General features: G+C 61.7%; 1 protein-coding gene across 4 annotated transcripts; it reads left to right on the top strand.

Moving 5' to 3' along the window:
* Positions 1–11646: 11646 nt before the first annotated feature.
* On the top strand, positions 11647–27750 carry VASP (vasodilator stimulated phosphoprotein). 4 transcript variants are annotated; one of them, XM_048834368.2, is made up of 13 exons: positions 11647–11786; positions 20784–20955; positions 21778–21946; positions 22188–22251; positions 22788–22825; positions 23255–23490; positions 23774–23898; positions 24244–24304; positions 24547–24598; positions 24921–24966; positions 25894–25969; positions 26523–26580; positions 26826–27750. In XM_048834368.2, exons 1-13 carry the CDS (start codon positions 11752–11754, stop codon positions 26861–26863), a joined length of 1170 nt encoding a protein of 389 aa, XP_048690325.2. In that variant the 5' UTR covers positions 11647–11751; the 3' UTR covers positions 26864–27750. The 4 variants fall into 4 exon arrangements, with proteins under 4 accessions (XP_048690325.2, XP_048690326.2, XP_048690324.2 ...); XM_048834369.2 differs by having other exon boundaries at positions 23771–23898; positions 24550–24598; XM_048834367.2 differs by having other exon boundaries at positions 23771–23898.
* Positions 27751–27892: the final 142 nt, after the last annotated feature.

Raw genomic sequence — 27892 nt, 5'->3', positions numbered from 1 at the left:
CAAACGTCTCTCCCTTTTATCATGCCCTTTCTTTCCTCTTGGCTTTGCCCCCCACCCCTTCCAGAGTCAGGTGAGTATTACCTCATCGCAGTCTCAAACTGCCCAAAGGAAGGGGGTGACTTGCTCAAGGGTCTAACAGATTCTTTTGTTGCTGCCTAAGCCAGTGTCCATTGTTCCTGTGAGGCTGGGCTGGGTTTGTCCCATCCATGCCCTGATGAGGTGTGAACTGCCTCTCTGTTCTTGGAGAGTTTTGTCTGGGCTCGCTTTAGGCCATGAGGATACATTTTCAGTCTTATAACTATATATGTGAAATTATAACCTATAACTTCACTATAACATTACTGTAACAATTACTATAACATCACTATAACAACCATGCTCCGGGCATCATGAACCTTCCGAAGACACCCGACATGACTAACTCTGCATTGGATACCACACAATCATTTTATGAAGATGGACATGGGGTGTAGGGTGTTACCCCGAGGCACAGAGCATCACACCTCCCCTCTTAGTTTACTGCAAGAGGGTTAGTCACTGACAATCTTGAAGGCAGTTTGTTGTTATAATTCTCTTGGCATCCAGCCATTAAGGCCATGAGGCAGCATGCCTCAGATTCCCCATTCACACACAGTAAAACAGGTTTTTATGGTTTCTCTATCGTGATAAACTTTAAACCTGTTTACAGGTACTAATTGAGAAGTAGTATTATCATAAGGTTTAACATCTGTGTCAAAATACTTACCCCAACTTAACATTAACACCAAAATTTTTATCCCAGCTGTGCGTTTACAAGTATCTTTATGATACCACACTCTCTGTTCAGTTAGTGTAGTTTGAGGTTACTTTGTTCATTACTCATGGTGTCCTTTGACTCTCTCCCATGTAATCAGTCACTGGCTTAGAATCATAGAATCATAGAAGATTAGGGTTGGAAGAGACCTCAGGAGGTCATCTAGTCCAACCCCCTGGTCAAAGCAGGACCAATCCCCCAACTAAATCGTCCCAGCCAGGGCTTTGTCAAGCCGGGCCTTAAAACCCTCTAAGGATGGAGATTCCCCCACCTCCTTAGGTAACCCATTCCAGTGCTTCACCACCCTCCTAGTGAAATAGTGTTTCCTAATATCCAACCTAGAACCCCCCCACTGCAACTTGAGACCATTGCTCCTTGTTCTGTCATCTGCCACCACTGAGAACAGCCAAGCTCCATCCTCTTTAGAACCCCCCTTCAGGTAGTTGAAGGCTGCTATCAAATCCCCCCTCACTCTTCTCTTCTGCAGACTAAATAACCCCAGTTCCCTCTGCCTCTCCTCATAAGTCATGTGCCCCAGCCCCCTGATAATTTTTGTTGCCCTCCGCTGGACTCTCTCCAATTTGTCCACATCCCTTCTGTAGTGGGGGGACCAAAACTGGATGCAATACTCCAGGTGTGGCCACACCAGTGCCGAATAGGGGGGAATACTCACTTCTCTTTCCCTCCAGTGTGTCCCTTTGTATGGGCTGTTAATTTAATCATGTTTCTGGCATTTTGATATCTCAGGGGCTGGCAAGATAAGGGTCCAGGGGGATCCTGCACATTGGTTGGTCCTTTGGGGAGCAGTCTCCCAACCCCAGGACTGTACATATGTAGAAAATCCAGCTCCCCTTTTGGGGTTACCCTGTAGTTTTCCCTCCTAGCACTGAGTCCTCCCCTGCCCCCTAGAGGGCTGTGATCGGTGCTCTCTGGGCTAGGTGTTTACCCTTCGATCAGATTCACCTTTTCCCGGCAGCTTTCCCATAACTGCTCCCTGCCTCTCACCAGCCTGGGGGGAAACACGCCCCTCTCTGTCAGTTGAGTCATTTGTGTTCTCACAAACCACCACCTGGCAACGTCCTGGTCTCAACTCCTCTTCCGTCACAGGCGTTGGAGCTGCATTTTGATGTAAAGAGACACAGTTACCTTCCAAAACCTTATCAGAAATAGCATCCTGAAAAACTAGGACCTGGATTGGGGTACCCTCCGCCACCCCTTTCTCTATCCCCGAGAAGTCAGCTGCTCCCATCCAGGAGGCCGGTTACACAATTCCCTCTCAAAACCTGGGTCACAGGCTGAGTGCCTGGGTGCATAGAAGCTGACCCAGCCATCCTCCTTGAGTCCTGGGCATCCCGCCCCAAGTGACCAGTGAGGAGACATTCCTGTACACCCACTATTCCTTCCCCAGTTCATGCCCCTGGGCCCCCTCCTGAGACACATTTCTCTGTGCTCCCGAGGAAGGGCTCTATCTCTTGTTCAGCTGCAATAATCTCCCAGCTAACAACTGGGACAGTTTCCTTAACCACTGACAACACCTCTCCTGCCCCTGCGCCCGAGAGCATGTTGCCTTCTGCCAGAAAGGAGCTAGTCTCGCCCCCTCCCATGCTGGGAAACACCCTGCTTCCCTCTGTTACAGAGTCACAGGAATCCTCACCCACCTTAGTGGTTTCTGAGGTCCCCGACCCCTTCTCTGGGCTCTCCTGTGGAACACATTGCTCTCTGCTCCCCCAGTCAATGTTCCCCTGAACCCCACCCACTCATCAACTCCCTGACCCCCAATTAACAGTCCCCTGAAATCCAGACCCCATCAACACCCTACCCCTCAATTATCATCCACATGAACTCTGCCCCCCCAAACTGCCCAATGGCCCCCAATCCACATTCCCCTGAACCCCACCCCCATTAACCCTCTGCCCCCTAATTAACATCCACATGAATCCCAGCCCCCATCAACTCCCTACCCCGCAAACAATGTCCCCAGGAACTCCAACCAGCCATCAGCTCCCTGCTCCCCTGTCACGGAGTGTGGGGGAGTCCAGGCCCTGCACCCCTCTTCCTGGGATTCACTGAGACTCTCAGCCAGCCAGTAAAACAGAAGGTTTATTGGACAACAGGAACACAGTCCAAAACAGAGCTTGTGGGTACACCCAGGACCCCTCAGTCAAGTCCTTCTGGGGGAGCAGGGAGCTTAGACCCCAGCCCTGGGGTTCCCTGTGTTCCTCCACCCAGCCCCAAACTGAAACTAAACCCACCCAGCAGGTTCCCTGCTGCAGCCTCCGTCCACATTCCTGGCAGAGGTGTCACCTCCCCCTCCCGGCTCAGGTGACAGGCTCTCAGGTCTCCCATCCCCAGGGCACATTCCCAGGTCAACACTCCCCCCTCCCTGCTGAGTCACATCGTCACATCCCCAGTCAACGTTCCCCTAAACCCCAGCCCCCATCAACCCCTGTCCCCCAATTAACATCCCCTTGAACCGCGGCCCACAATCAACCCCTTGCCCCCTAATCAATGTTCCCCTGAACCCCAACCCCCGTTAAGCCCATGTCCCCCAATTAACATCCACATGAACCCCAGCCCCCATCAACTCCTGGCCCCCAAATAACGTTCTCCTGAGCCCCAGCACCCCCATGAACTCCTGGCCCCCCAATCAACATTCCCCTGAACCCCAGAACCCCATCAATTCCCTGCCCCCAATCAATTTTCCCCTGAACTCAGCTCCCCATCCCCTGAACCCTGGCCCCCATTAACCCCATGCACCCCCATCAATGTCCCCATTAACCCTGGGCCCCCTCAACTCCCAGCCCCACAATCAACATTCCCCTGAAACCCGACCCCCATCAACTCCCGTCCCCCAATTAACATTCTCCTGAAACCCACCCCATCAACACCCTGCCCCCCAATTATCATCCACATGAACCCCGCCCCCCCAACTGTTCCCTGCCCCACATTCCATGTTCCCCTGAACCCTGCCCCCAATGAACTCCCGGCCCCCCAGTCAATGTCCCCATGAACCCTGGGCCCCATCAACTCCCAACCCCCAATCATTGTTACCCTGAACCCCGATCCCATCAAACCTCTGCTCCCCAATAAATATTCCCATAAACCCCGGCCCCCCGCATCAACTTCCTTCCCCCCAATCAACATCCCCCTGAACCCCAGCTCCCATTAATCTCCTGCCCCCCAATAAACTTTCACTTGGCCCCGGTCCCCCATCGACTTCATGCCCTCCCAATCAACATCCCCCTGAACTCGTCCCCATTAACTCTGGGACCCAATTATCATCCACATGAACCCCGGCCCCACCCCAACCACCCCCTGCCCCCCAATCCACGTTCCCCTGAACCCCGGCCACCCATCATCTCTCTACCCCCCAATCAATGTCACCAGAAACATCATCTGCCATCAACTCCTTGCCCCCCAATAAACATTCCCCTTAACCCCGGGCAGTCCCATCAACTCCCTGCCCCGCAATTAACATCCACATGAACCCCAGCCCCTATCAACTCCTGGCCCCCCAATCAATGTTCTCCTGAACCCCAGCCCCGCATTGACCCCCCTGCCCCCATCAACATCCCCATAAAACCTGGTCCCCATTAACTCCCTGACCCCCAATAAATGTCCCCCTGAATCCCAGCCCCCCATCAACTTCCTGTTCCCCAGTCAACATCCCCATGTACCCCGGCTCCCCATTAGCCCCCTGCCACCCAATCAACATCCCCCTGAACCCGGCCCCCCATCAGGCCCCTCGCCCACAATCAACGTCCCCATGAACCCTGGCTCCCATCAACTCCCTGCCCCGCAATCAGTGTCCCAATGAAACCCAGTCCCCCCATCAACCTCCTGCTCCCCAATCAACATTCCCCTGAACTCCAGTCTCCCATCAACTCTCGGCCCCCCAATCAACATCCCCATGAGCTCCGGCCCTCCATTAACCTCAGCACCCCATTAGTCCCTGCCGTCCCCCCGCTGCTCTTCCCCAGGTGTGTGGGGCTGCCTGGCCTGGCTGCAGGGGCTGCAGATTCAGGCCCTGGTGCTTGGCCCCGTCCTGGAGGGAGCCGACACCCCCCTCCCCAGGCCCAGCCTGGCCTATGGCTCCCCATAGGCTGGCCCAACTGAACGGTGCGGGACCGGCTGGCTGGTTTGGGGAAGCCCCCGCCTGACCCCTGCTGTGGTAGTGGTAGTGGTGGTAGTGGGGGGAGATGGGAGCCCCCAACACTGCAATGGGAGGGGTTTGCTCAGCTCCAGGGGAGGCTCAGAGCAGGGCCCTGGGGCAGCCTGGGAGAGGAGTGGGGGGGGAACCTGGTGCCCCCCCCAGTCCAGCAGCTGCTAGCTCTGGAGACCCCTGGGAGTGCTGGGTGGTCCTGAGAACTGGTGGGCGGGGTGGGGTGTGCCTGGGCACAGCTGGAGCTGGGGGGGCACAGACTGGGCACACGCAGAGCTGGGTGGGACAAAATCCAGGCAGAAGTGAGAGCTGGAGCGGGATTGGCCAGGCACAGCCAGAGCTGGGGAGGCACAACTGGGGCTGGGGGGGGCACAGGCCAGGCACAGTCAGAGCTGGGGGGGCACAGGGAGGGAACAGTGAGAGCTGGGGGGAGTGGCTGGGCACAGTCAAAGCTGGGAAGGGCACAAGCCAGGCACAGTCAGAACTGGGGGGGTGCAAGCCAGGTAAAGTCAGAGTTGGGGGTAGACAGCAGGCACTGTAGGATGTGGGGCACAAGCCTGGGATTGTGGGGCGCAGGGAAGGGGGTGCTGTGGGGTGCAGGGCAGGGGGTGGGGCAGAAGCCCTGGCACTGTAGGAGATGTGGGAGGGGGCGCTGTGGGGTGTCGGGCAGGGGCTGCTTTAGGGGATGGGGTAGGCAGTCTTTGGGGAGTAGAGCAGGAGCCCTGGCATTGTGGGGTGCAGGACAGTGTGTGTGTGTGTGTGTGTAGAATAGAATCGTAGAACTAGAAAGGACCTTGAGAGGTCATCTAGTCCAGTCCCCTGCATGACTCAAGGCAGGACTAAATATTATCTATTCTAGACCATCCCTGACGGGTGTTTGTCCAACCTGCTCTTAAAATCCCCAATGATGGAGATTCCACAACCCCCCCAGGCAATTTATTCCAGTGCTAAACTAACCTGACAGTTAGGAAGTTTTTCCTAATGTCCAACCTAAGCCGCCCTTGCTGCAATTTAAGCCCATCGCTTCTTGTCACAGCCTCAGAGGTTAAGAAGAACAATTTTTCTCCCTCCTCCTTATAACAGCCTTTTGTGTACCTGAAAACTGTTATCATGTCCCCTCTCAGTCTTCTCTTCTCCAGACTAAACAAACCTAATTTTTTCAATCTTCCCTCTTTAAGTCATGTTTTCTAGACCTTTAATCATTTTTGTTGCTCTTCTCTGGACTCTCTCCAATTTGTCCACATCTTTCCTGAAATGTGGCGCCCAGAACTGGACACAATACTCCAGCTGAGGCCTAATCAGCGCAGAGCAGAGCGGAAGAATTACTTCTCCTGTCTTGCTTACAACACTCCTGCAAATACATCCCAGAATGATGTTTGCTTTTTTTGCAACACCATTACACTGTTGACTCATATTTAGCTTGTGATCCACTGTGACCCCAGATCCCTTTCCGCAGTACTCCTTCCTGGGCAGTCATTTCCCAGTTTGTGTGTGTGCAACTGATTGCTCCTTCCTAAGTGGAGTACTTTGCATTTGTCCTTATTGAATTTCATCCTATTTACTTCAGACCATTTCTCTAGTTTGTCTAGATCATTTTGAATTTTAATCCTATCCTCCAAAGCACTTGCAACCCCTCCCAAACTTTATAAGTGTACTTGCTATGCCATTATCTAAATTGTTGATGAAGATATTGAACAGAACCAGACCCAGAGCCGATCCCCACTGGACCTCACTCATTATGCTCTTCCAGCATGACTGTGAACCACTCATAACTACTCTCTGGGACCGGTTTTCCAACCATTTACGCACCCACCTTAGAGTAGCTCCATCTAGGTTGCATTTCCCTAGTTTCTTTATGAGACAGTCATGGGAGACAGTATCAAAAGCAGGTTTCAGAGGAACAGCCGTGTTAGTCTGTATTCGCAAAAAGAAAAGGAGTACTTGTGGCACCTTAGAGACTAACCAATTTATTTGAGCATGAGCTTTCGTGAGCCACAGCTCACTTCATCAAAAGCCTCACTAAAGTCAAGATATACCACTTCCTTCCTTTCAACAAGGCTTGTTACCCTGTCAGAGAAAGATATCAGGCTGGTTTGACACAATGTGTTCTTGGCAAATTAGTGCTGACTGTTATTTATCACCTTATTAGCTTCTAGGTGTTTGCAAATTGATTGCTTGATTATTTCTTCTATTATCTTTCCGGGTACAGAAGTTAAGCTGACTGGTCTGTGTGACGCAGCAGGGAGCGGGGAGTGTTGACCTGGGAATGTGGCGGGGGAGTTTTACTGGGGATGACAGGTTTCAGAGTAGCAGCCGTGTTAGTCTGTATTCGTAAAAAGAAAAGGAGGACTTGTGGCACCTTAGAGACTAACCAATTTATTTGAGCATGAGCTTTCGTGAGCTACAGCTCGCTTCATTGGATGGGGATGGGAGACCTGAGAGCCTGTAACCTGAGCCGGGAGGGGGAGGGGAAGGTAACACCTCTGCCCAGGAAACTGGACAAAGGCTGCAGGAGAGAGCCTGCTGGGGGGTGGGGGGGAGTAGGGTTTCAGTTTTGGGCTGGGTGGTGGAACGCAGGGAACCCCAAGGCTGGGGTCTAAGCTCCCTGCCCCCCAGAAGGATTTCACTGAGGGGTCCTGGTTGTACCTACAAGCTCTGTTTTAGACTGTGTTCCTATTATCCAATAAACCTTCTGTTTTACTGGCTGGCTGAGAGTCACGGTGAAACCCAGGAAGAGGGGTGCAGGGCCCAGACTCCCCCACACTCCATGACAGTCTGTAATTTCCCGGGTTGTCCTTATTTTCCTTTTTATAGAAGGGCCCTATATTTGCCCTTTCCCAGTCTTCTGGAATGTCTCCCGTCTTCCATGACTTTTCAAAGATAATCGCTCATGGCTCAGATATCTCCTCAGTCAGCTCCTTGAGTATTCTAGGATGCATTTCATCAGGCCCTGGTGATTTGAAGACATCTAACTTATCTAAAAAAGAACAGGAGGACTTGTGGCACCTTAAAGACTAACAAATTTATTTGAGTATAAGCTTTCGTGAGCTACAGCTCACTTCATCGGATGCATCCGATGAACTGAGCTGTAGCTCATGAAAGCTTATGCTCAAATAAATTTGTTAGTCTCTAAGGTGCCAAAAGTCCTCCTGTTCTTTTTGCGAATACAGACTAACACGGCTGCTACTCTGAAACCTAACTTGTCTAAGTAATTTTTGATTTGTTCTTTCCCTATTTTAGACTCTGATCCAACCTCATTTTCACTGGCATTTACTATGTTAGACGTTCAATCGCCACCAACCTTCTTGGTGAAAACTGGAACAAAGAAGTCATTAAGCACCTCTGCCGTTTCCACATTTTCTGTTATTGTCTTTCCCCCCTCATTGAGTAATGGGCCTACTCTGTCCTTGGCCTTCCTCTTGCTTCTGATGTATTTGTAGGGTGTTTTCTTGTTTCCTTTTATGTCTCTAGCTAGTTTGATTTCGTTTTGTGCCTTGGCTTTTCTAACGTTGTCCCTACAGACTTGTGTTATTTGTTTTTATTCATCCTTTGTAATTTGACCGAGTTTCCACTTTTTGTAGGACTCTTTTTTGAGTTTCAGATCATTGAAGATCTCCTAGTAAAGCCAGGGTGGTCTCTTATCATACTTCCTATTTTCCTAGGCAAAGTGGGATAGTTTGATCTTGTAACCTTCATAACATCCCTTTGAAAAACTGCCAGGTGTCTTCAATTGTTTTTCCCCTTAGACTTGCTTCCCATGGGATTTTACCTACCAACTCCCTGAGTTTGCTAAAGTCTGCCTTCTGGAAATCCATTATCTTTATTGTGCTGTTCTCCCTGCTACCATTCCTTAGAATCACGAACTCTACCATTTCATGATCACTTTCACCCAAGTTGCCTTCCACTTTCAAATTCTCCACCCGTTCTTCCCTATTTGTCAAAACCAAATCTAGAACAGCCTCTAGAACCTTTATAATCAAATCTAGAACCTCCTCTAGAATAAAATCTAGAGCCCCCACTCTGTGTACGTGTGTGCACATCCCCCTACTCCATGTGTGTGTGCGCGCATGTCCCCTTGTACGGTGTGTGCGTGCACATCCCCCGCCCGTGTGTATGCATACTGTGACAGGGTCTGGCCAGATGGCTACAGGAAAGTAATAGAAGCCAGATATATTAGCCCCAGGCTAAGTAGGTCCCTTTTCCCTGGGTAAGGTAACAGGGAAGTTTCCAGAACAATCAGCAACCTTCTGGAGACCATTAAGACAGGCTGATTAGAACACCTGCAGCCAATCAAGAAGCTGCTAGAATCAATTAAGGCAGGCTAATCAGGGCACCTGGGTTTTAAAAAGGAGCTCACTTCACTTTGTGCTGTGCGTGTGAGGAGCTGGGAGCAAGAGGCACTAGGAGCTGAGAGTGAGAACGCGGACGGTTGGAGGACTGAGGAGTACAAGCATCATCAGACACCAGGAGGAAGGTCCTATGGTGAGGATACAGAAGGTGTTGGGAGGAGGCCATGGGGAAGTAGCCCAGGGAGTTGTAGCTGTCACACAGCTGTTCCAGGAGGCACTCTAGACAGCTGCATCCCACAGGGCCCTGGGCTGGAGCCCGGAGTAGAGGGCGGGCCCGGGTTCCCTCCAAACCTCCCAACTCCTGGTCAGACACAGGAGTCGTCGACCTGGACTGTGGGTTCAGAAAAACGGCCAAGCTGAGGGCTGCCGTGAAGCTCCAAGGCGAGCAAATCCGCCAATAAGCACAAGACCCACCAAGGTCTCGGAGGAACTTTGTCACAATACACACAGCTCCCTCGTGAGAAGCGAGTGCTGCTTCCTGCTCACGGGGTTGCCCCCTTAGCCCTTGCCCAGTGGAGCTGGATTCAAATCCCAGGGACACACTGTGGGGTCCTGACAGCTGCTCCCCAGGGACAAACCCAGCATGGGCCTCTGATTTCACAGTGTGACGCAGTGGAAGGAAATGGTGTCATCTGGTCGGGGCTGTGATGTAACGAGTCCAAAGCAGCATGCGAAAGGATCTCCCGAAGCTGGGTGATTGGGCAACAAAATGGCGGCTGAAATTCAGTGTTAAGAAATGCAAAGGAATGCACATTGGAAAACATCATCCCAACTGTACCTACAAGATGACGGGGTCGCAATGAGAGATCTTGGAGTCATTGTGGATCGTTCTCTGAAACCACCTGCTCGAGGTGCTGCGGCAGTCAAAAAAGTGAACAGTGTTGGGAAAGGGATAGATAAGACAGTACATATCCTATTGCCTCTAGAGAAATCCATGTGCGCCCACTCCTGTACTATTGTGTGCAGTTCTGGTCACTCCATCTCCAAACGGGTGTATTGGAATTGGAAACGGCACAGAGAAGGGGATGGAACAGCTTCCGTATGAGGAGAGATTAAGGAGACTGGGACTTTTCTGCTTGGAAGAGAGACGACTAAGGCGGAATACCATAGACGTCTATAAAATCATGACTGGTGTGGAGAAAGTAAGGAAGGAAGTGTTGTTTACTCCTTCTCATAACACACAAACTAGGGGTCAGCCGATGAAATTAACAGGCAGCGGGTTTAAAACGGACACAAGGGAGTACTTGTCCACACAACGCACAGTCACCTTGTGGAACTTGCTGCCAGGGGATGTTGCGAAAGCCAAAACTATAACTGGGTTCAAACAAGAACTAGATAAGTTTATGGAGGGTAGGTTTATCCATGGCTGTTAGCCAAGATGGGCAGAGACGCAACCCCATGCTCTGGGTGTCCCTAAACCTTTGACTACTAGAAGCTGGGACAGGGGATGGATCATTCAATAATTGCCCTGTTCTATTAATTCCCTGTAAAGAATCTGGCACTGGCCACTCTCAGAGACAAGATGCTGGGCCAGTGGGGCCATTGGTCTGACCCAGTGTGGACAGTCTTATGTTGAGTTAAAAATAGGTATAGCTGGGAATACAACCCAAGAGTCCTGGCTCCCAACCCCCCAATCTCCGCACTAAGCTGGGCAGAGAACCCAGTAGTCCTAGCTCCCAGCTGGGCAGAGAAACCAGGAATCCTGGCTCCCAGCTCCCTGCCCCCTCAGCTGGGCAGAGAACCCAGAAGTCCTGGCTGCCAGCTCCCCGGCTCTCAGCAGGGCAGAGAGGCCAGGAGTCCTGGCTCCCAGCCCCTGCCCCCTCTCTGAGCAGGGCAGAGATTCCAGTAGTCCTAGCTCTCAGAGCCCCGCTCTCAGCGCTAAGCTGGGCAGAGAACCCAGGAGTCCTAGCCTCCAGCCAGGCAGAGAACCCAGGAAGCCTGGCTCCCAGGCCCTCAGCAGGACAGAGAACCCAGGAGTCCTGGCTCCCAGTCCCCCGCTCTCAGCGCTAAGGTGAACAGAGAACTGAGGAGTCCTGGCTCTCAGCTGGGTGGAGAACCCAGGAGTCCTGGCTCCCAGACCCCCGCTCTCAGCGCTAAGCCGGGAGGAGAAACCAGGAGTCCTGGATCCCAGTGCTAAGGTGGGCAGAGAACCCAGGAATCCTGGCTCCCAGCCCCCCACTCTCAGCACTAATCTGGGCAGAGAACCCAGGAGTCCTAGCTCCCAGCCGGGCAGAAAACGCAGGAGTCCTGGCTGCCAGCCCCCCGCACACTCTGCAGGGCGGAGAACCCAGGAGTCCTGGCTGCCAGCTCTCCCCCCCCTTTCCCCTTTGCAGAGGGCGGCGGCTGGGGGCGGGCCGAGCCGAGCCGAGCGGTGCATTGTGGAGCCGTCGGAGCGCAGCAGGGGGTTGGAGCCCGCAGCAGCCGGGACCGGGACCGGGACCGGGACCATGCGCCCCCAGAGCCGGGGCAGCCAGGGGCCCAGGTAGGCGGGAGCCGCAGTCAGCCCATGGGCCCCCGCCTCCGCTGCGGCCGGGAGTGAGCGCCCCGAGCCCGGCCCTCGCGCCCCCCGCCCGCTCCGCCGCCCCCCGGCCCGGTTCCGAGCGGCACCATGAGGTGAGAGCCAGGTCGTGCGCCCGGGGCGCTTTGTCCGCGGCCTGGGGGTCCCGGAGGGGGGGGGGGGGCTGGGGGTCCCGGAGGGGGGGACGCGGCCCTGGCCGGAAGCGGAGCCCGGAGCCACCAGATCGGCGGCGGGGGGGGGGGGTCCCCCCTGGGAATCACTCAGGTGCCTCCTTCCCCCGGCCTCTCTCCTGCACCCACCGTGGGGGGCGGGGGACGCCTCCCGTGGGGCCTCGAGCCCCCAGCGCTCCTGGCAGGGACTTGGCCCCCCTGCGCCCATCCCCGGGCCCCCCCCGCCCAGTAGCTGAGAGCCCTGAGGTTGGCCCAAGGGGAGCATAGAACCCAGGCGTCCGGGACGGGGTGGGGTGGGTGTTGTGCTGCCAGCGTGTCTGGGGGGCGGGCAGCTGCGGCCCCCCCCCCCCCCCGGATCGCTCCTGGGGCAGCCTCTGCCTGGTTCCCTGTGTCCCTCCCCCCCCAGGAGACCTAGAGAGGTTTGAGCTGGATCCTGTGGGGCAGGGGCTGGCTTGTCTCTGATGTCACAGCCCGCTGTGGCGGGAGTGAATGACATCACCTGCTCAGGGCTGTGATGTCATGGTTAACGACTGGCAGAGCTGGGGATAGAACCCAGGAGTCCTGGCTCTCAGCCCCCCCCCTGCGTTCCAACCACTAGACCCCACTCCCCTCCCAGAACCAGGGACAGAACCCAGGAGTCCTGGCTCCCATCTTCCCCCACAACCTCCAGACCCTGCTCCCAGGAGTCCTGGCTCCCAGCACCCCCGCCACACACTAGACCCCACTCCCCTGCCTGCACTTGGAGTCTAGCCCTGTACTTCATTGTCCCCGTGATGCTGGCTATGGATGCAGCCCCCCCGCAGGTGGTTGGGACGGGGTGTGTGTGTGTGGAGGGGGCCATAGCTGCGTCTCCAGCTGCTGGAACTTACCCTACCCTGGCTACGGCTGAGGGGGAGGAGAGATGAGGATCCTGCAACCCCTGTGCAGGGCAGCCCCCTTCCTGCCTTTGGAAACAGGCCCCCCCCCCAGTGCTCACAACTGTGCTTATGGGGGGGGGGTCGTCCCAGGAAAGCCCCCCCCCCATTCCTGTGCTCCGCAGCTAAGCATGCCCCCAGCTGTCTGTGCCAAGGGGGGGTTTGGGGCTGCCTGGAGGGTGACCCTCATTCCTGCACCTGGGGGCTGGGCTCAGCTGTTAGTGCTAAACATTCCCAAGCCACTGGGGGGGGGACCCAGCATGGGTGGAGGGGGGGAGAAATGCTCCTGGTGCTTGAAATTCCTGCTCTGTTGGGCGGGAGGGGGTGGACCCGTTCCTGAGCTGCCCTTTGACCCCCAGGCCTGGGCTCCAGCAGCTGACGAGATTGAGGGTCCTGACCCCCATGAGATCAAAGGGCAGAGTCCCCAAGTCGGCTTAGAGCGATTTGGAACTGCGGGACAAACGGGGGGGGGCTGCGGGTTGGGGCACTGGCAGAGCTCGGTGGGGGGAGCCCAGGGCTGGGAGCATCAGGAGTGAGGGGTGCTGGCAGAGTGGGGGGGAGCCCAGGGCTGGGCTGGCAGGGGGCTGCGAGTCGGGAGTGAGGGGCAGCAGGGGGAGAGCAGACTGGTATCTTCCCAGGTCTGGTGCTTCAGCTCTGTCCTGTGGTTTGGCCTGGGGCGGTGCAGGGGCCATGGGGCCGACCGTGGGGCCCGTCTGGCTTGAAGGGTGCCGGAGCCGCAGCGTCTGCATATTGCTAAAAAGCAGGAAATGGCCACAGGCACATCCTGGCTTTCCCTTCCCGTTTGTGTGTGTGTGGGGGTGTCCCGGTGGGGGGCTCTCCACAGGCCCCTGGCCTGGGGCTGGCCTATGGGTGAGGGGCCTGGAGGCAGCCTGGGCTGCTGACCCCTGAGCTAGAGCAAAAGGAGGGGTGATCTTGGGAGGGCCTGGGGCTGTGCCCCCCAGATGGGCCGAGCCCTGGCACTTCCCTGCCCCAGTGCACTGGGGCCCTGCTCATGTACGCCAGGGCCCGACCTCCACCCGGTGCATTCTGGGATCCTGGGCACTCCTGTCTCCGTGTGCTGGGAGCAGAGGCTGCTGGGAGCATGGGGTGGGGGGGTCGCATTGGTGCTGGGAGCAGCTGCAGTGGCCAGTGCTGGTTCCGGGGGGGGGCCTGGCCAGGCTGTCTGCTCCCACCTGGGCCACAGGTATCTGGCTGCTGCTTGGACCAGGCGCTGGGGTCCCTGGGCAACAGACTGTGGGGGGGACCCCTTGGCTGCTGTCTGGCCTGGGGCAGGAGATGCTGCCAGGAGGGTCTCGTGGGGTATTCGAAGGGTGAATGAGGGTCTCCCTTCCCCCACCCCACCCCTGGTGCCTGCGGACACACCCAGCCCTACTGTGGGGTTAGCGGGACCCCAGATGGGGGCTCTCCCCATGGTGCCCTCAGAGCAGGCACTGTGGGTGGGGGTGGGGAGGGTCTGTTACACCAGAGCAGCCTGATGCAGCTCTGGGGTCTGTCCAAGTGGGTCCCCTCTGTCCCCTGACCCCCATGGCCAGCCTGGGGAGAAACCCCCCTCCCCCAGGCACTGTACCACAGCGAGCAGGAAGTGACTCAGGGTCTCACCCAGGAAGTGGGTGGGGGCTGGGGAACAGGGACAGTCCCGTGGGGGGCGGCTCCTGAACTCAGGCCCCAGCTTGACCAAAGCTGAAGCCTCTGGACTCTGGGGGTGGTCGAAGCCAAAGACCCAGGCCTGCCTTCACCCCAAACCCACACAGATGCAGAGATGGGGCCTCCGGCCGACCCCACCCCACAGGGCTGGGCTAGCAGGGGCTGCAGGGTGGGAGCCCAGGAGCAGGGAAGGTTGCCCTGGACCTGACTTCTGCACACTAGCATGCTCCTCCCCAGAGGTAGCTGCCTCTCCCTCCGGCTTTGGTGCCTCCCTGAAGGTCAGGCCAGGCCTGATCCCAGCCCCCCACCCCACCAGTGACCAGTTGCCTGTGGGGGGGCCAGGGGATGGGTTGGGGGCTGCAGGATCTCAGCCCTTCCTCTCGTTTGTTTTAGGGGTGGGTGGGTTCCTGACCCCCCACGAACAGCGTGATGGGGGTGGGGGGCTGTGCCTGTTTCCCATCCCCCCCCCTCCTCCTCCTCCTCCTCCCCCCCACCCCATCTGAGACAAACAGGCTCTGGCCTTCAAACCTGCCCTTATATGGTCACAGATAGCCGCTCCCCCACCTCTTCCTGCTCCGGAGTCTGGCCCCCCCCAGGTGCTGCCTCCGGGGCTGGTGCCCCACCCCCTGGTGTCCTGGGGGGGGAGGGGGGCTGGGAGGAGCCTGTGGGAGGTTAGGCAGGGAAGCCTGGTGGTGGTGGTGGTTGGGGAGTCAGGCAGGCAGGGAAGCACGAAGGGGGGGGCGGGAATTGTCTGAGCCGGGTCCCTGGCCCACAGCCAGCGCTGCCTCAGTCCCTGGGCCGGCTGGTCGGGTGCTGCAGCTGGCTGGGACCCGCTGCCTGGTAGCCACTGCCACCACTCCCAGGGCAGCTGGACACCCCATAGGATCCTGCTGCAGATGGACCTTGTGTCCACACCCCCCCACCAGCGGCTGGGGTGGCGTTCTCCTCTTGGCATGGGGGAAACTGAGGCACAGAGGGGCAGGGACTAGCCCAAGGTCACGCAGCCAGTGGGGATAGAGCCCAGGAGTCCTGGCTGCCAACCCCTCCCCCTCCCATGCCCGCAGGACATTGGGAAAGACCGGTGACTGGCGGAAGTGGCTCGTGGTCAGGGCCTGTTGGTCAATTGCCACCCGGCAGACAGCCTGCGAAGCGCTCCGTGATGGGCAGTGCCGGGTGCGGGGGGGGGGGGGGGCGGGTCTCAGGGAGCCCCTGGGGTCCCAGCAGCTCTCAGGGTGCTGCTGGCTGGGGAGCTGCCAGGCTCCCAGTGTTGGGGTGTCACGGGCCGGGCAGGGAGGGCCTGGGGCACAGGGAGGAGTCAGCGGCCTGGGGCACAGGGAGGAGTCAGCAGCCTGGGCTTGCCTGGCCTCCCCTCCCCCGCAGCAGCTGGGCCAGGCCTGGGGCTGCCGCGCCCTGTTTGGATTGTGGGAGCGGCAGCTGCTTCCGCTTGGCCCGAGGGTGCTGGGGAGGGGCTGGGAGCTGGCGACATGTGTCTGCCCCCCCCCCCCAGCTGTCGGGCACCCTGGCGCTCGTTGTGGGAAGGGTGGGGGCAGATCTGGGCCCTCAGGGCGGCTGAGCTTCCCCTTGGCCTTCCTGTGGGAGACATGCCAAGATCCCAGGTGCCCCTGTCAGGCTCAGAGAACATGGGTGGGGGGGAGGTGCCCCAGCTCCTGGGGGCAGCGGGAGTGTTCAGGGGCCTCCAGTAGCAGCGACTCAGGGTGTGAATTGGTGTCCCCCCCCCCCCCCCACGCTGCCAGCGCCCTTCAATCCCGACCTGCAGCCTCCTGCAATCCCTGCCCTGCCCCCCACTCTGCTGGTGCCCCTCAATCCCGACCTACAGCCTCCTGCAATCCCTGCCCTGCCCCCCACTCTGCCGGCACCCCTCAATCCCGACCTGCAGCCTCCTGCAAACCCTGCCCTGCCCCCCACTCTGCTGGTGCCCCTCAATCCCGACCTGCAGCCTCCTGCAATCCCTGCCCTGCCCCCCACTCTGCCGGCGCCCCTCAGTCCTGACCTGCAGCCTCCTGCAATCCCTGCCCTGCCCCCCACGCTGCCGGCGCCCCTCAATCCCGACCTGCAGCCTCCTGCAATCCCTGCCCTGCCCCCCACTCTGCCGGTGCCCCTCAATCCCGACCTGCAGCCTCCTGCAATCCCTGCCCTGCCCCCCACTCTGCTGGTGCCCCTCAATCCCGACCTGCAGCCTCGTGCAATCCCTGCCCTGCCCCCCACTCTGCTGGTGCCCCTCAATCCCGACCTGCAGCCTCCTGCAATCCCTGCCCTGCCCCCCACTCTGCCGGCGCCCCTCAATCCCGACCTGTAGCCTCATGCAATCCCTGCCCTGCCCCCCACTCTGCTGGTGCCCCTCAATCCCGACCTGCAGCTTCGTGCAATCCCTGCCCTGCCCCCCACTCTGCTGGTGCCCCTCAATCCCGACCTGCAGCCTCCTGCAATCCCTGCCCTGCCCCCCACTCTGCCGGCACCCCTCACTCCTGACCTGCAGCCTCCTGCAATCCTTGCCCTGCCCCCTGACTCTGCCGGCGCCCCTCAATCCCGACCTGCAGCCTCCTGCAATCCCTGCCCTGCCCCCTGACTCTGCCGGCGCCCCTCAATCCCGACCTGCAGCCTCCTGCAATCCCTGCCCTGCCCCCCACTCTGCTGGCACCCCTCAATCCCGACCTGCAGCCCCCTGCAATCCCTGCCCTGCCCCCCACTCTGCTGGCACCCCTCAATCCCGACCTGCAGCCCCCTGCAATCCCTGCCCTGCCCCCCACTCTGCTGGTGCCCCTCAATCCCGACCTGCAGCCTCGTGCAATCCCTGCTCTGCAGCCCGCCTCTGCCGGCACCCCTCACTCCTGACCTGCAGCCTCATGCAATCCCTGCCCTGCACCCCGCCTCTGCTGGCGCCCCTCAATCCCGACCTGCAGCCTCGTGCAATCCCTGCCCTGCCCCCCACTCTGCTGGCACCCCTCAATCCCGACCTGCAGCCCCCTGCATTCCCTGCCCTGCCCCGCACTCTGCTGGTGCCCCTCAATCCCGACCTGCAGCCTCGTGCAATCCCTGCTCTGCAGCCCGCCTCTGCCGGCACCCCTCACTCCTGACCTGCAGCCTCATGCAATCCCTGCCCTGCACCCCGCCTCTGCCGGCGCCCCTCAATCCCGACCTGCAGCCTCCTGCAATCCCTGCCCTGCACCCCGCCTCTGCCGGCATCCCTCACTCCTGACCTGCAGCCTCCTGCAATCCCTGCCCTGCCCCCCACTCTGCCGGCACCCCTCACTCCTGACCTGCAGCCTCCTGCAATCCCTGCCCTGCACCCTGCCTCTGCCGGCGCCCCTCAGTCCCGACCTGCAGCCTCCTGCAATCCCTGCCCTGCCCCCCACTCTGCTGGCACCCCTCAATCCCGACCTGCAGCCCCCTGCAATCCCTGCCCTGCCCCCCACTCTGCTGGCACCCCTCAATCCCGACCTGCAGCCCCCTGCAATCCCTGCCCTGCCCCCCACTCTGCTGGTGCCCCTCAATCCCGACCTGCAGCCTCGTGCAATCCCTGCTCTGCAGCCCGCCTCTGCCGGCGCCCCTCAATCCCGACCTGCAGCCTCCTGCAATCCCTGCCCTGCCCCCCACTCTGCTGGCACCCCTCAATCCCGACCTGCAGCCCCCTGCAATCCCTGCCCCCCACTCTGCTGGCACCCCTCAATCCCGACCTGCAGCCCCCTGCAATCCCTGCCCTGCCCCCCACTCTGCTGGTGCCCCTCAATCCCGACCTGCAGCCTCGTGCAATCCCTGCTCTGCAGCCCGCCTCTGCCGGCACCCCTCACTCCTGACCTGCAGCCTCATGCAATCCCTGCCCTGCACCCCGCCTCTGCCGGCGCCCCTCAATCCCGACCTGCAGCCTCGTGCAATCCCTGCCCTGCACCCCGCCTCTGCCGGCACCCCTCACTCCTGACCTGCAGCCTCCTGCAATCCCTGCCCTGCCCCCCACTCTGCCGGCACCCCTCACTCCTGACCTGCAGCCTCCTGCAATCCCTGCCCTGCACCCTGCCTCTGCCGGCGCCCCTCAGTCCCGACCTGCAGCCTCCTGCAATCCCTGCCCTGCCCCCCACTCTGCTGGCACCCCTCTATCCCGACCTGCAGCCCCCTGCATTCCCTGCCCTGCACTCTGCTGGCACCCCTCAATCCCGACCTGCAGCCCCCTGCATTCCCTGCCCTGCCCCGCACTCTGCTGGTGCCCCTCAATCCCGACCTGCAGCCTCGTGCAATCCCTGCTCTGCAGCCCGCCTCTGCCGGCACCCCTCACTCCTGACCTGCAGCCTCATGCAATCCCTGCCCTGCACCCCGCCTCTGCCGGCGCCCCTCAATCCCGACCTGCAGCCTCCTGCAATCCCTGCCCTGCACCCCGCCTCTGCCGGCACCCCTCACTCCTGACCTGCAGCCTCCTGCAATCCCTGCCCTGCCCCCCACTCTGCCGGCACCCCTCACTCCTGACCTGCAGCCTCCTGCAATCCCTGCCCTGCACCCTGCCTCTGCCGGCGCCCCTCAGTCCCGACCTGCAGCCTCCTGCAATCCCTGCCCTGCCCCCCACTCTGCTGGTGCCCCTCAATCCCGACCTGCAGCCTCATGCAATCCCTGCCCTGCACCCCGCCTCTGCCGGTGCCCCTCAATCCCGACCTGTAGCCTCCTGCAATCCCTGCCCTGCCCCCGACTCTGCTGGTGCCCCTCAATCCTGACCTGCAGTCCCCTGCCAGCCTAGCCCTGCCCCCCCACTCTGCCAGCGCACCTCACTCCTGACCCGCAGCCCCCTGCCTGCCGAGCCCTGGCAGAGACGGGGCCATAGATGAGCCGGGGTAGGTGGGGCAGGCTGGAGCTGTCTGGGCAGGCCACAGGCAGGATGCTGGGTGCTCCCCCTCAGCTTCTCCCTGCGGCCCCTTCCCTGGCTGTTGGTGCCCCCCCTGCCAGCAGGGCCCATGTGCAGGGTGGCCGGCCTCGCGTGACTCGGTTCCTGTGCGGTGGCCTGGCCTGGCGTAATCTTCCTGCAGAGGAAACCCCCAGCCCCCGCCCTAGCGGCTGGTGTCTCCTGGAGGGTCAGCCAGTGCCCCATGGGGCTGGGGGCCTATGTGAGGCTCTTGCGGCCTGCTGGAGTGATACCAGCGATGGCAGGGGGCTCGGGGGAGGGGGGGGCACGCTCTGTGTACAGTGGGGGTGGGGAACTGCTCAGCAGTGGGGGAGGCCCACGGCCCCAGGATGCACGTCCTGGGCGGACACCCTCGCTCGGTGCCCGGCGGGGCTGGGGCTGTGGGGCTGGGAGAATGGCTGAAGGTGGAGGTGCCGCTAGTTCCCCTGGGCGCTGCTGTGGGCCGGGGGCAGGGCAGCAATCTTGGGGGGGGGGGGGGGGGGCTTCTGTGCCCAGGGGTGGGACGTTCCCTCCTCATTGGGCAGCCTGGCTTCGGGGCCAGGAGCTTTGAGGTTGCAACCCCAGGGATGGTCTCTCTGCTCCCTGCCCTCAGTCAGGAGGGACCTGGGCCTGCTTCTCTCTACCCCCCCCCCCCCCCAGGCAGTGTGTGTGTGGGGGGGAAGGGGTGTCACCTGCAGGGGGGGGCGCTTCTCCCCCTTGGGATCCCACCACTGGCACCTGTGCTGCCTTCAGCACCTCCCGTCCCCAGGACCCAGCAGGTACAGGGACACCCAAACCAAACATCCCCTGGGCTGGGAGTGGGACCTGAAGCCCTACTTGGGGGAGGGGGGGGGGGGCTGAACTACATCAGGGGGCTACTTTCCAGCCTCCCCAGAGAGGGGTCCCCCAGCTGGCTCCCACCCACACACTTTGGGGTTTGGGGGCTGTGAAGGTTCCTGGGATTTTGTGACTGATCCCACCAACTCTGAGCTGGGGGGGGCAGAGCCGGGATGCTGGGGTTCTGGGGGTGGGGGTCTAGGGGTTAATGTGGGGGGGGGGATGGGAGTCAGGACTCCTGGGTTCTGTGCCTGACTCTGCCATTCCATTCCCCTCCCTGTGCCTCAGTTTCCCCTGTACAGTGGGCTGATCCCTGTCCCCTGGGGTGCGGTGCCCCCCTGAGTGTCTGGGCCTGGAGTGCACTGGGGGTTCCCCTGGTGCTAAAGGGTGAGCTGCCGGCTGGGCTTGCGGGGGGCTCAGCTGGTTCACTTTGGCGTGGGGAGGGGCCTGCAGGAGCTCCTCCCTCCACGTTCACCCCCTTCTCCCTCCGCAGCGAGACGGTCGTCTGCGCCACCCGTGCCACGGTGATGCTGTACGACGATGCCAACAAGAAGTGGGTGACGGCGGGGAGCGGCCCCCAGGTTGTCAGCTGGGTGCAGATCTACCACAACCCGGGCACCAACACCTTCCGCGTGGTGGGCCGTAAGATGCAGTCGGACCAGCAGGTGTGGGGGCTGGGCGGGGAGGGGGGCCCTGGGACCAGCCAGGCATCAGGGGCTCAGGCTGCGCCCCAGGAGAGGGGCTGTCGGAAAAGGTGGCCCCAGGGCCCTGCACCCCCTGTGATCTGCCTTTGTGGGAGTCCTGGCTGGGGGGGAGGGGGACTGGATCCCCCTTGGGTGAGGCAAAGCTGGGCATTGTGGGGCTGGCTCTCCTGGCCAGTGTTCCAGTCGTCCTGCCCCGGTTCTCCCCAAGTGCCCTGTCCCCAGAATTTGCAGCTTGTCCTGTCCCCTAGGCTGCCTCCCCCTCAGGAAATGTGTGCTGGGCCCTGACCTGTGGGTTTGGGGCTCATCCTGGGAGCCCCCCTGCAGAGCTGAGGACTGGGTGGCGGGGGGACCTTCTGCAACCCCCTGCTATGGGAATTGTAGGCTTCCCTCTGGTGCCGGAGGGCACTGCCAACCCCTCGTGCTGTGCTTGGCAGAGCCGGTGCCAGGACTGGTGGTCTGGGCAGGGGCAGGCCAAATCATCCTACCCTTGATGCTCTCCCCCGCCCCCCCCAAACTCAGGTGAGAAGCCAGGGGTCCTGCCCCCCCATACCCCCCCTCCAGAGCTGGGGTTGGAAGAACCCCGGGGGGGTCCTGGCCCCAGCCCCTCCTGCCCTCTGAACAGGGACATCCCCATACCCAGGCCAGTCCCTGGGTGGCAGCTGCTCTTGTTTGTGTCTCACCTCCCCCCCGACCCCCTCCCCCCCCGTGGCCTTGGTATGGTCCTTGGGGGGGCTGGGATCCCATGGGCCCCCTGCTGACCCGGCTCTCTACCCCCCCCCCCAGGTGGTCATTAACTGTGCAGTAATGAAGGGGATGAAGTACAACCAGGCCACACCCAACTTCCACCAGTGGCGTGATGCCCGCCAGGTCTGGGGTCTCAACTTCAGCACCAAGGAGGACGCCAACCAGTTTGCCAGTGGGATGCTGCTCGCCCTGGACCAGCTGGAGGCGGGTGAGCGGTGCCCGGCCCTGCCCCCATCGCCATGGGGGTTGGGCACGGCTTGGGTGGGGGCTCAGGCTGGAGATGTGGGGGCTTGGTCCCACCGCAGTGCCAGGGTTTGGGGGGCTGGAGGGCGGGTCGCCCTGTTGGAGCTGTGGCCAGGGGTGGGGAGCCAGCGCTCGGATCTCTGTGGGGGAAGCTGGGGGGTGGAACCTGTTGCTGACCCCCACCCCCATTGTGTGTCCCGGTGCAGGCTTGGCTCCGTCTGGGCCACCCCAGAACGGCCCCTCCCCAGATGAGATGGAGCAACAGAAAAGGTATGGTGTCTCTCTCTTCCCCTTGTCCCCCCCCCCACCTGCGCCCTCCCACCAGGTCCCCCACCCCCTTCCCAGACCTCTGGTGGGCTTGGTGGGGTGGGCAGTTGCAGGGGCCGTTAGCAGGAAGGGTCTCTCAGGCTTGGGGGGCGAAGGGGAGTCAGGGTGGCCCCGGGGTGGTGGTCGGGGGTACAAGGCACCTTCCCCCATCCCGGGCCCCTCGGTGAGGGCTGCCCAGTCGCTGACGCCCGTGCCCCAGGTGATTACTGAAGTGACCTCTCCCCCCTCCCCCTCCCCCCCTGGCTAAGCCCCCGAGCGGCTGGAGCGGGCGCTGCCGGCTCAGCCCCTAATCGGCTTGCGGCTGGCGGGGCGAGCGGCTGCCCAGCATGTGTGGGTTCGTGGTGTCAGGGATCCTGGACCCGGGGTCCCCCCAGGCCTCGCCACGCACGTGAGTGACTGGGGGGGGGGGAGATGCCCTGGCGGGGTCCCTGGGTATTTGTCCCCCCCCCTTCCAGTTCTCACCCCTCTTTGTCTCCCAGGCAGCAGCAGGAGCAGGAGCGCCGGGTGGCCAGTGCAGGTGGGTAATGCAGTGGGGGCAGGCGGTGGGGAGTCGGGGGGCAGGTGGCCCAGCTCCGGCACTGGGAGTCGGGATTGGTCTGTCGCACACGATCGGCCCCCTTCCCCCCCCCCCCCCCCAGCCATATCTCTAGCCCCACAGGACTGCGCCCATGGGAGCGTGGGGGGTGTCTCCCCACCTCTGCCTCAGCCCAGCAGGGTTGCTGCAAGTGGTGGTGTTGGCGGGAGGGGGGTGCCTCAGGGATTTCAACAATTCACGTAGTGGGATTAGTTCTGGGTGCTGGGGGAGGGGGGTCGCGTGGGGCCCCCAGTCCCCAGGGTGGTCTTGCCTGGCTAAGAGGGTCCCAGTGGCATCTGCTTAGACCTCTTCTCCCCCCCCCCCCCCCCGGTGCTCCAGCTCCCTCTAACCCCCCTTGGTCTTGTGTGGCAGGAGCTCCAGCGACCCCTTCGGGGGGAGGCCCCCCGCCGCCCCCAGGGCCGCCACCCCCGCCAGGGCCGCCTCCACCACCCGGCCTGCCCGCCACTGCTGGGGGGCCACCCCCTGCGACTGGGGGGCCACCTCCCGCCCCTCCTCTGCCTGCTGCACAGGGCCCGGGGGCGGGAGGCGGGGGGGCCTCCGGCCTGGCAGCTGCCATCGCAAGCGCAAAACTCAGGAAAATCGCCAAGGTGGGTGGGGAGGAGCAGGATTGGGGCGGGGGGGAGTGGGGTGGGGGCGGAGTTGGGGGGAGGGGGGGGTTGGAAGAAGGTAGGGGTCGGGCGGCCCCAGCCCAGGCTGGGTCTGGCGCTGGAGGTGGGTTGGCCTGTTGCGGGGCGGGGGTCCCTGCGGAAGGGGGGCCCAAGGCATCGAGCAGGGCTAGAACCGGGGAGTGTGTGTGTGTGTCTGTGGGCTAGTGGGGGAGGGATTGCGGTGCTGGGCCTGGTAATGACTCTGCTCCCTGTCCCCCAGCAGCAGGAGGATGGCACTGGGCCGGCGGGGGGCAGCCCCAGCCCCGGGACGGCCCCAAAGAACGAGGCCAGCCGCGGCGGGGGGGGCGGGGGCCTGATGGAGGAGATGAGCGCCATGCTGGCCAGACGGTGAGGGGCGGCAGGGTGTGTGTGTGCTGGGTCTCCATGTTGGGGGGGGGGGGGGCAGGGGGATCTGTGTTGTGGGGCTGGGATGGTGGTGGTGGGGGACGGGGCTGTGCTCTGGGAGGCTGGGGGCTCTGTGCCGGGGGGTAGGAGGTGCTGCCCTGTGGGTGTGGGGCTGGGGCATGGGGGGAGATCCCAGACGTGTCCCCAGTGCTGACTCGGCCCTGCCAGAGGGTCGGGGGCTTGCTCGAGAGGGATCTGTGCCTCCTGGCCGGGGGCGGGGGTGGCGGCTCTCGGGGCGGGGCAGGCCTGGGTGGGCGCTAACCCCACTCTCCCTGTCGCCCCCCACAGGCGGAAAGCCACGCTGCCGGGCGAGAAGCCTGGGCCGAAGAAAGATGAGGACATTTCCAGCGTGAGTGTCCTGCCCCCTCTCCGTCCCGCGGCCTGTTCCTGGGGAGGGGGCAGGTGGGCTGGGGCCTGGCCAGGCTTGGCGGGGTCTGTGCTGAGTCCTGGATCTGCCCAGCAGTGCAGGAGGGAGCTGGCCCCACTTCTTGGGGGGAAGGAGATTCCCCTGGGGCTCCTTGGGGGGAGAAAGGGGAGCTCGCCCAGGGCCACAAGACCCACTGACACCCCCCCCCTTCGTTCTGCCCCCAGCAGCAAGACACCGCCGAACCCTCAGGTACTAGGACCTCGAGCCTGCAGAGCGGTGAGTGTGGGGGGGCCCCGGCCAGCCCCAGAGACCCCTGTCTCCCAGCATGCCCAGGGGGAGGACAGGTGGAGCAGGGCATGCTGGGAGCGGACTGAAGGGGGGGCAGGGGAGCAGGGGACAGGCAGCCCTTCACCTGGGCATTGTGCTGCCTGGCACTGGCTGCGGGGGGAGGCCCACGGATGGGGGGGTGGTTCACACCTTGGACTCTCTGCTGGGGTGGGGGGGGCTGTGTGTCTGAGGGGCCCCCCCTCCAAATTCCTCTCCCCATGGACCTCCCCAGTGAAAGCGCTACGCACCCATTTCTCCCCTCTCTTGGCAGACTTGGTGCGGAGGCCCTGGGAGAAGAACAGCTCCACCCTGCCCAGGTGGGTGCTGCCCGGCTGGGCCATGGGGAGGGTGGGGGTCCAGGCGGCTGGAGCCAGGAGGGGCCGGGCTGGGCCGGGGGTCTGTCTGCCTCTCTCTTCCCCCCAGGCATAGTGAGACCCAGGAGAGCAGAGAATCCCCAAGTCCCGCCCGGAGTAGCACCAGCCTCTCGGGGTAGTGCCCGGGTGTGGGTTGGGGGACCGAAGCCATGGGGCAGATATGGGGCAGACTGAGCGGTGGGGGGGGGCACTAGGCCTTGCTCCAAGGGAGGAGGAGGTAGGTATCCTGGACACAGGGGCTGGTGGAGCAGGTGGGCCCCTGGAGGGAAGTGTGTGTGTGTGTGTGGGGGGGGGGGTGGATGGGGACACCATGGCCAGGGGCTTTCCGGCTGGGCAGTGGTGCCAGGGCCCAGAGCTGTCCCTAGAGCTGGGCATGGGGCTGGCGCGATGCAGAGCCCAAGGCGCAGGGCTGGGTAGGGCTGCGGCTCCCTGGAACCGTACCCGCTGGGCAGCAAACAGAGCCACACCGCCTGGCTTGGCCTCCCCTGATCCTTCTGAATATCTCCTCGCCCTGCTGCGCCCTTAGCCACGGCGTGATACCTCAGGCCTTCCGTGAATATCCCCCCACCCCAATTGCACGTGGGGAAACTGAGGCACCAGGCTTGGGAGGGACTTGCCAAAGAGCACAGTAGCACAGGTGGGGAAAGAGCCCAGGAATCCTGATGCCCCTCCCGTAAGTGGGCTGCCTGTTAACTCTGGAACCTAATGCTGTCTGTGTGTCACCCCAAGCTGTGGAGCCCCCTCAGTGGGAAGGCTCTCGGACAGGGGTGGGATCCCTGCCAAAGAGGGACATAGAGCCTCGTGGAGCTTCTCACCCCTAACCTCTGCTCCGTTCTCCCTCCTCCTCCCCCCCCCCCCCCCCCCGCCCAGGATGAAATCAGCTGCCCCCAGCAGCACAGAGCCCCCGGCCAGCACAGATGAGTCCGGCCTGGAGCGGATCAAACAGGTACCAGGGTGGGGGAGGAGCCAGGAAACCCAGCCCTGGGGTGACATGGGGTTCGTTCCTAACCCTGGGACTCTGCTCGGTGACTGGAGCAGGACCCCATGACCCTGAGCATGGAGGTGGGGGTCTGGATTGGGCTGTTGCTGGGGGGAGGGGTGTAGGGGTGGTGGTGCTGGAGGTGGAGTTTGCATGGGGGGGCAGTGGGAGGGGGCTGTGCAAGTGCCCGGTGTTGGGGGGGAGGCATGCTGGGGGCTGTTGCAAGACTGTATGTGGGGAGGCATGGGGGGACACTGGGGGGAAGAGAGGGTGCCAGGGGGCAGGAGTGGCTGTGCACAGGGGATGGTGCGGGGGGGTGTTCCGGGGGGGAGGGGTGCCAGAGGAGGGAGCAGGGCTGTGCGTAGGAGGGGGTGCTGGGGAGGTTCTGGGGGTGGGGCTGCATGTGAGGGGGTGCCAGGGGAGAGGGGCAGGGCTGCACGCAGGGGTGGTGGTGGGGGAAGGGTTGTACACGAGGGGGTGCAGGGTGGGCCGTGCCCCCTAACGCTGCACCCTCACCCAGGAGCTGCTGGAGGAGGTGCGCCGGGAGCTGCAGAAGCTGAAGGAGGAGATCATCGAGGGTGAGCCACCTGTAGGGGTCGCTGGGCTCGGTTCCTGCCTGCTTGGTGCGGGGGGCCCGTGGCATGAGGGATCCAGGGGGAGGGGGATGTTCTCTGTGCGCGGCCCCAGTCCCCTGCAGATGCCCCAGCTCCTGAGCAAGGGCTGCTTCCTGGTGGCCGTGGGGCCGCCTGGCCTGGCATGTCTTCCCCTCTCCCCCCCCATCTGGCTCCTGGACACTTACCACCCCCCCCTTCTCTCTTTGCAGCATTCGTCCTGGAACTGAGGAAGCGGGGCTCGCCCTAGCCCCCCCATCCCACCCGGCCGGCGGTCCCAGGGCTGCCGAGGCTCCTGCAACACCCACGGGTTTATCGTCTTTGACACGCGCCCCGCCCCCTCACACTTGAAGCCCCTCCCCCATGCACCCCCTCCTCCGGCCGATGGTTACCGGGGCGCCAGCCCCACTGTGCAATTCCAGGGGGTGGCCCAAATTCCTGGAGATTCCCCCCTCCCCCTTCCCTCTGGGGCTGCCCCGGGAGCTCCCAGGCTGTGCCTTACCCCTGGGGCAGGAGCAGAGCAATAGCACCCCCTGCAGGCTGCTGCCTACCAAAGGGCCCCTCCCCCCCAGACAGCAGGGCTTGGGGGGTCTCTGGGAGGAGTCGGTGTCGTTCCTGCCCCCCAGGAGCAGCTGCAGAGCTGCCTCCCCCTGGGGGCCTGGCATGATGGAGAGATTCCCTGAAACACCCCTGCCCTGCCAGGAATTGGAGGGCCGGGGATCCCCCCCCACCAGTCCCGCCCTGCGCCCACTCACTGCTTCCTGGCCCCCAGCTCTGCTGGGTTCAGCTTATTTTATATTTTTTTACACGGGGGGGGGAGGGGGAGTTTTTTTATCTTGGGGGTGGGGGCCCCCAGCTGGGCAGTGACAGGAACTGTCCTGAGGGGGGGTTGATCCTTTACCCCTGGCTGGGGAGGGGCAAACTCTCCGCTCTTTTCTATGCGGCTGTTAATGTTCACTTTATTTTTTTGGGTTGTTGGTTTTTTACTGATTTCTGGGGCATTTGTGCCCAGTACCAGGGTGAGATGCTTTTCCCCTCCCCTGCGCCATGCCGCCTGGCACCGGGCCCCCCCACCTGGCACCGGGCACGGACCCTTGGTACCCAGTTCTGGAATAAACCTTTCCTTTTTGTAAGTTACACTCCTCCCTCTGTCTCATTGCAGGGCAGGACGCCTGGGTTCTATCCCTGGCTTGGGGAGGGGAGTGGGGGCTGGGGGTTAGAGTGGGGTGTGGGAAGGGGGTTCAGGGGTCACAGCAGGGCCACTAGGCTCTACTCAAAG

The sequence above is a fragment of the Caretta caretta genome, chromosome 23 (assembly GCF_965140235.1).
Source record: "Caretta caretta isolate rCarCar2 chromosome 23, rCarCar1.hap1, whole genome shotgun sequence".
NCBI classification, from domain to species: Eukaryota; Metazoa; Chordata; order Testudines; family Cheloniidae; genus Caretta; species Caretta caretta.
Note: the sequence above shows the minus strand (reverse complement) of the source record. Positions and strands in the feature narration are given on the sequence as shown.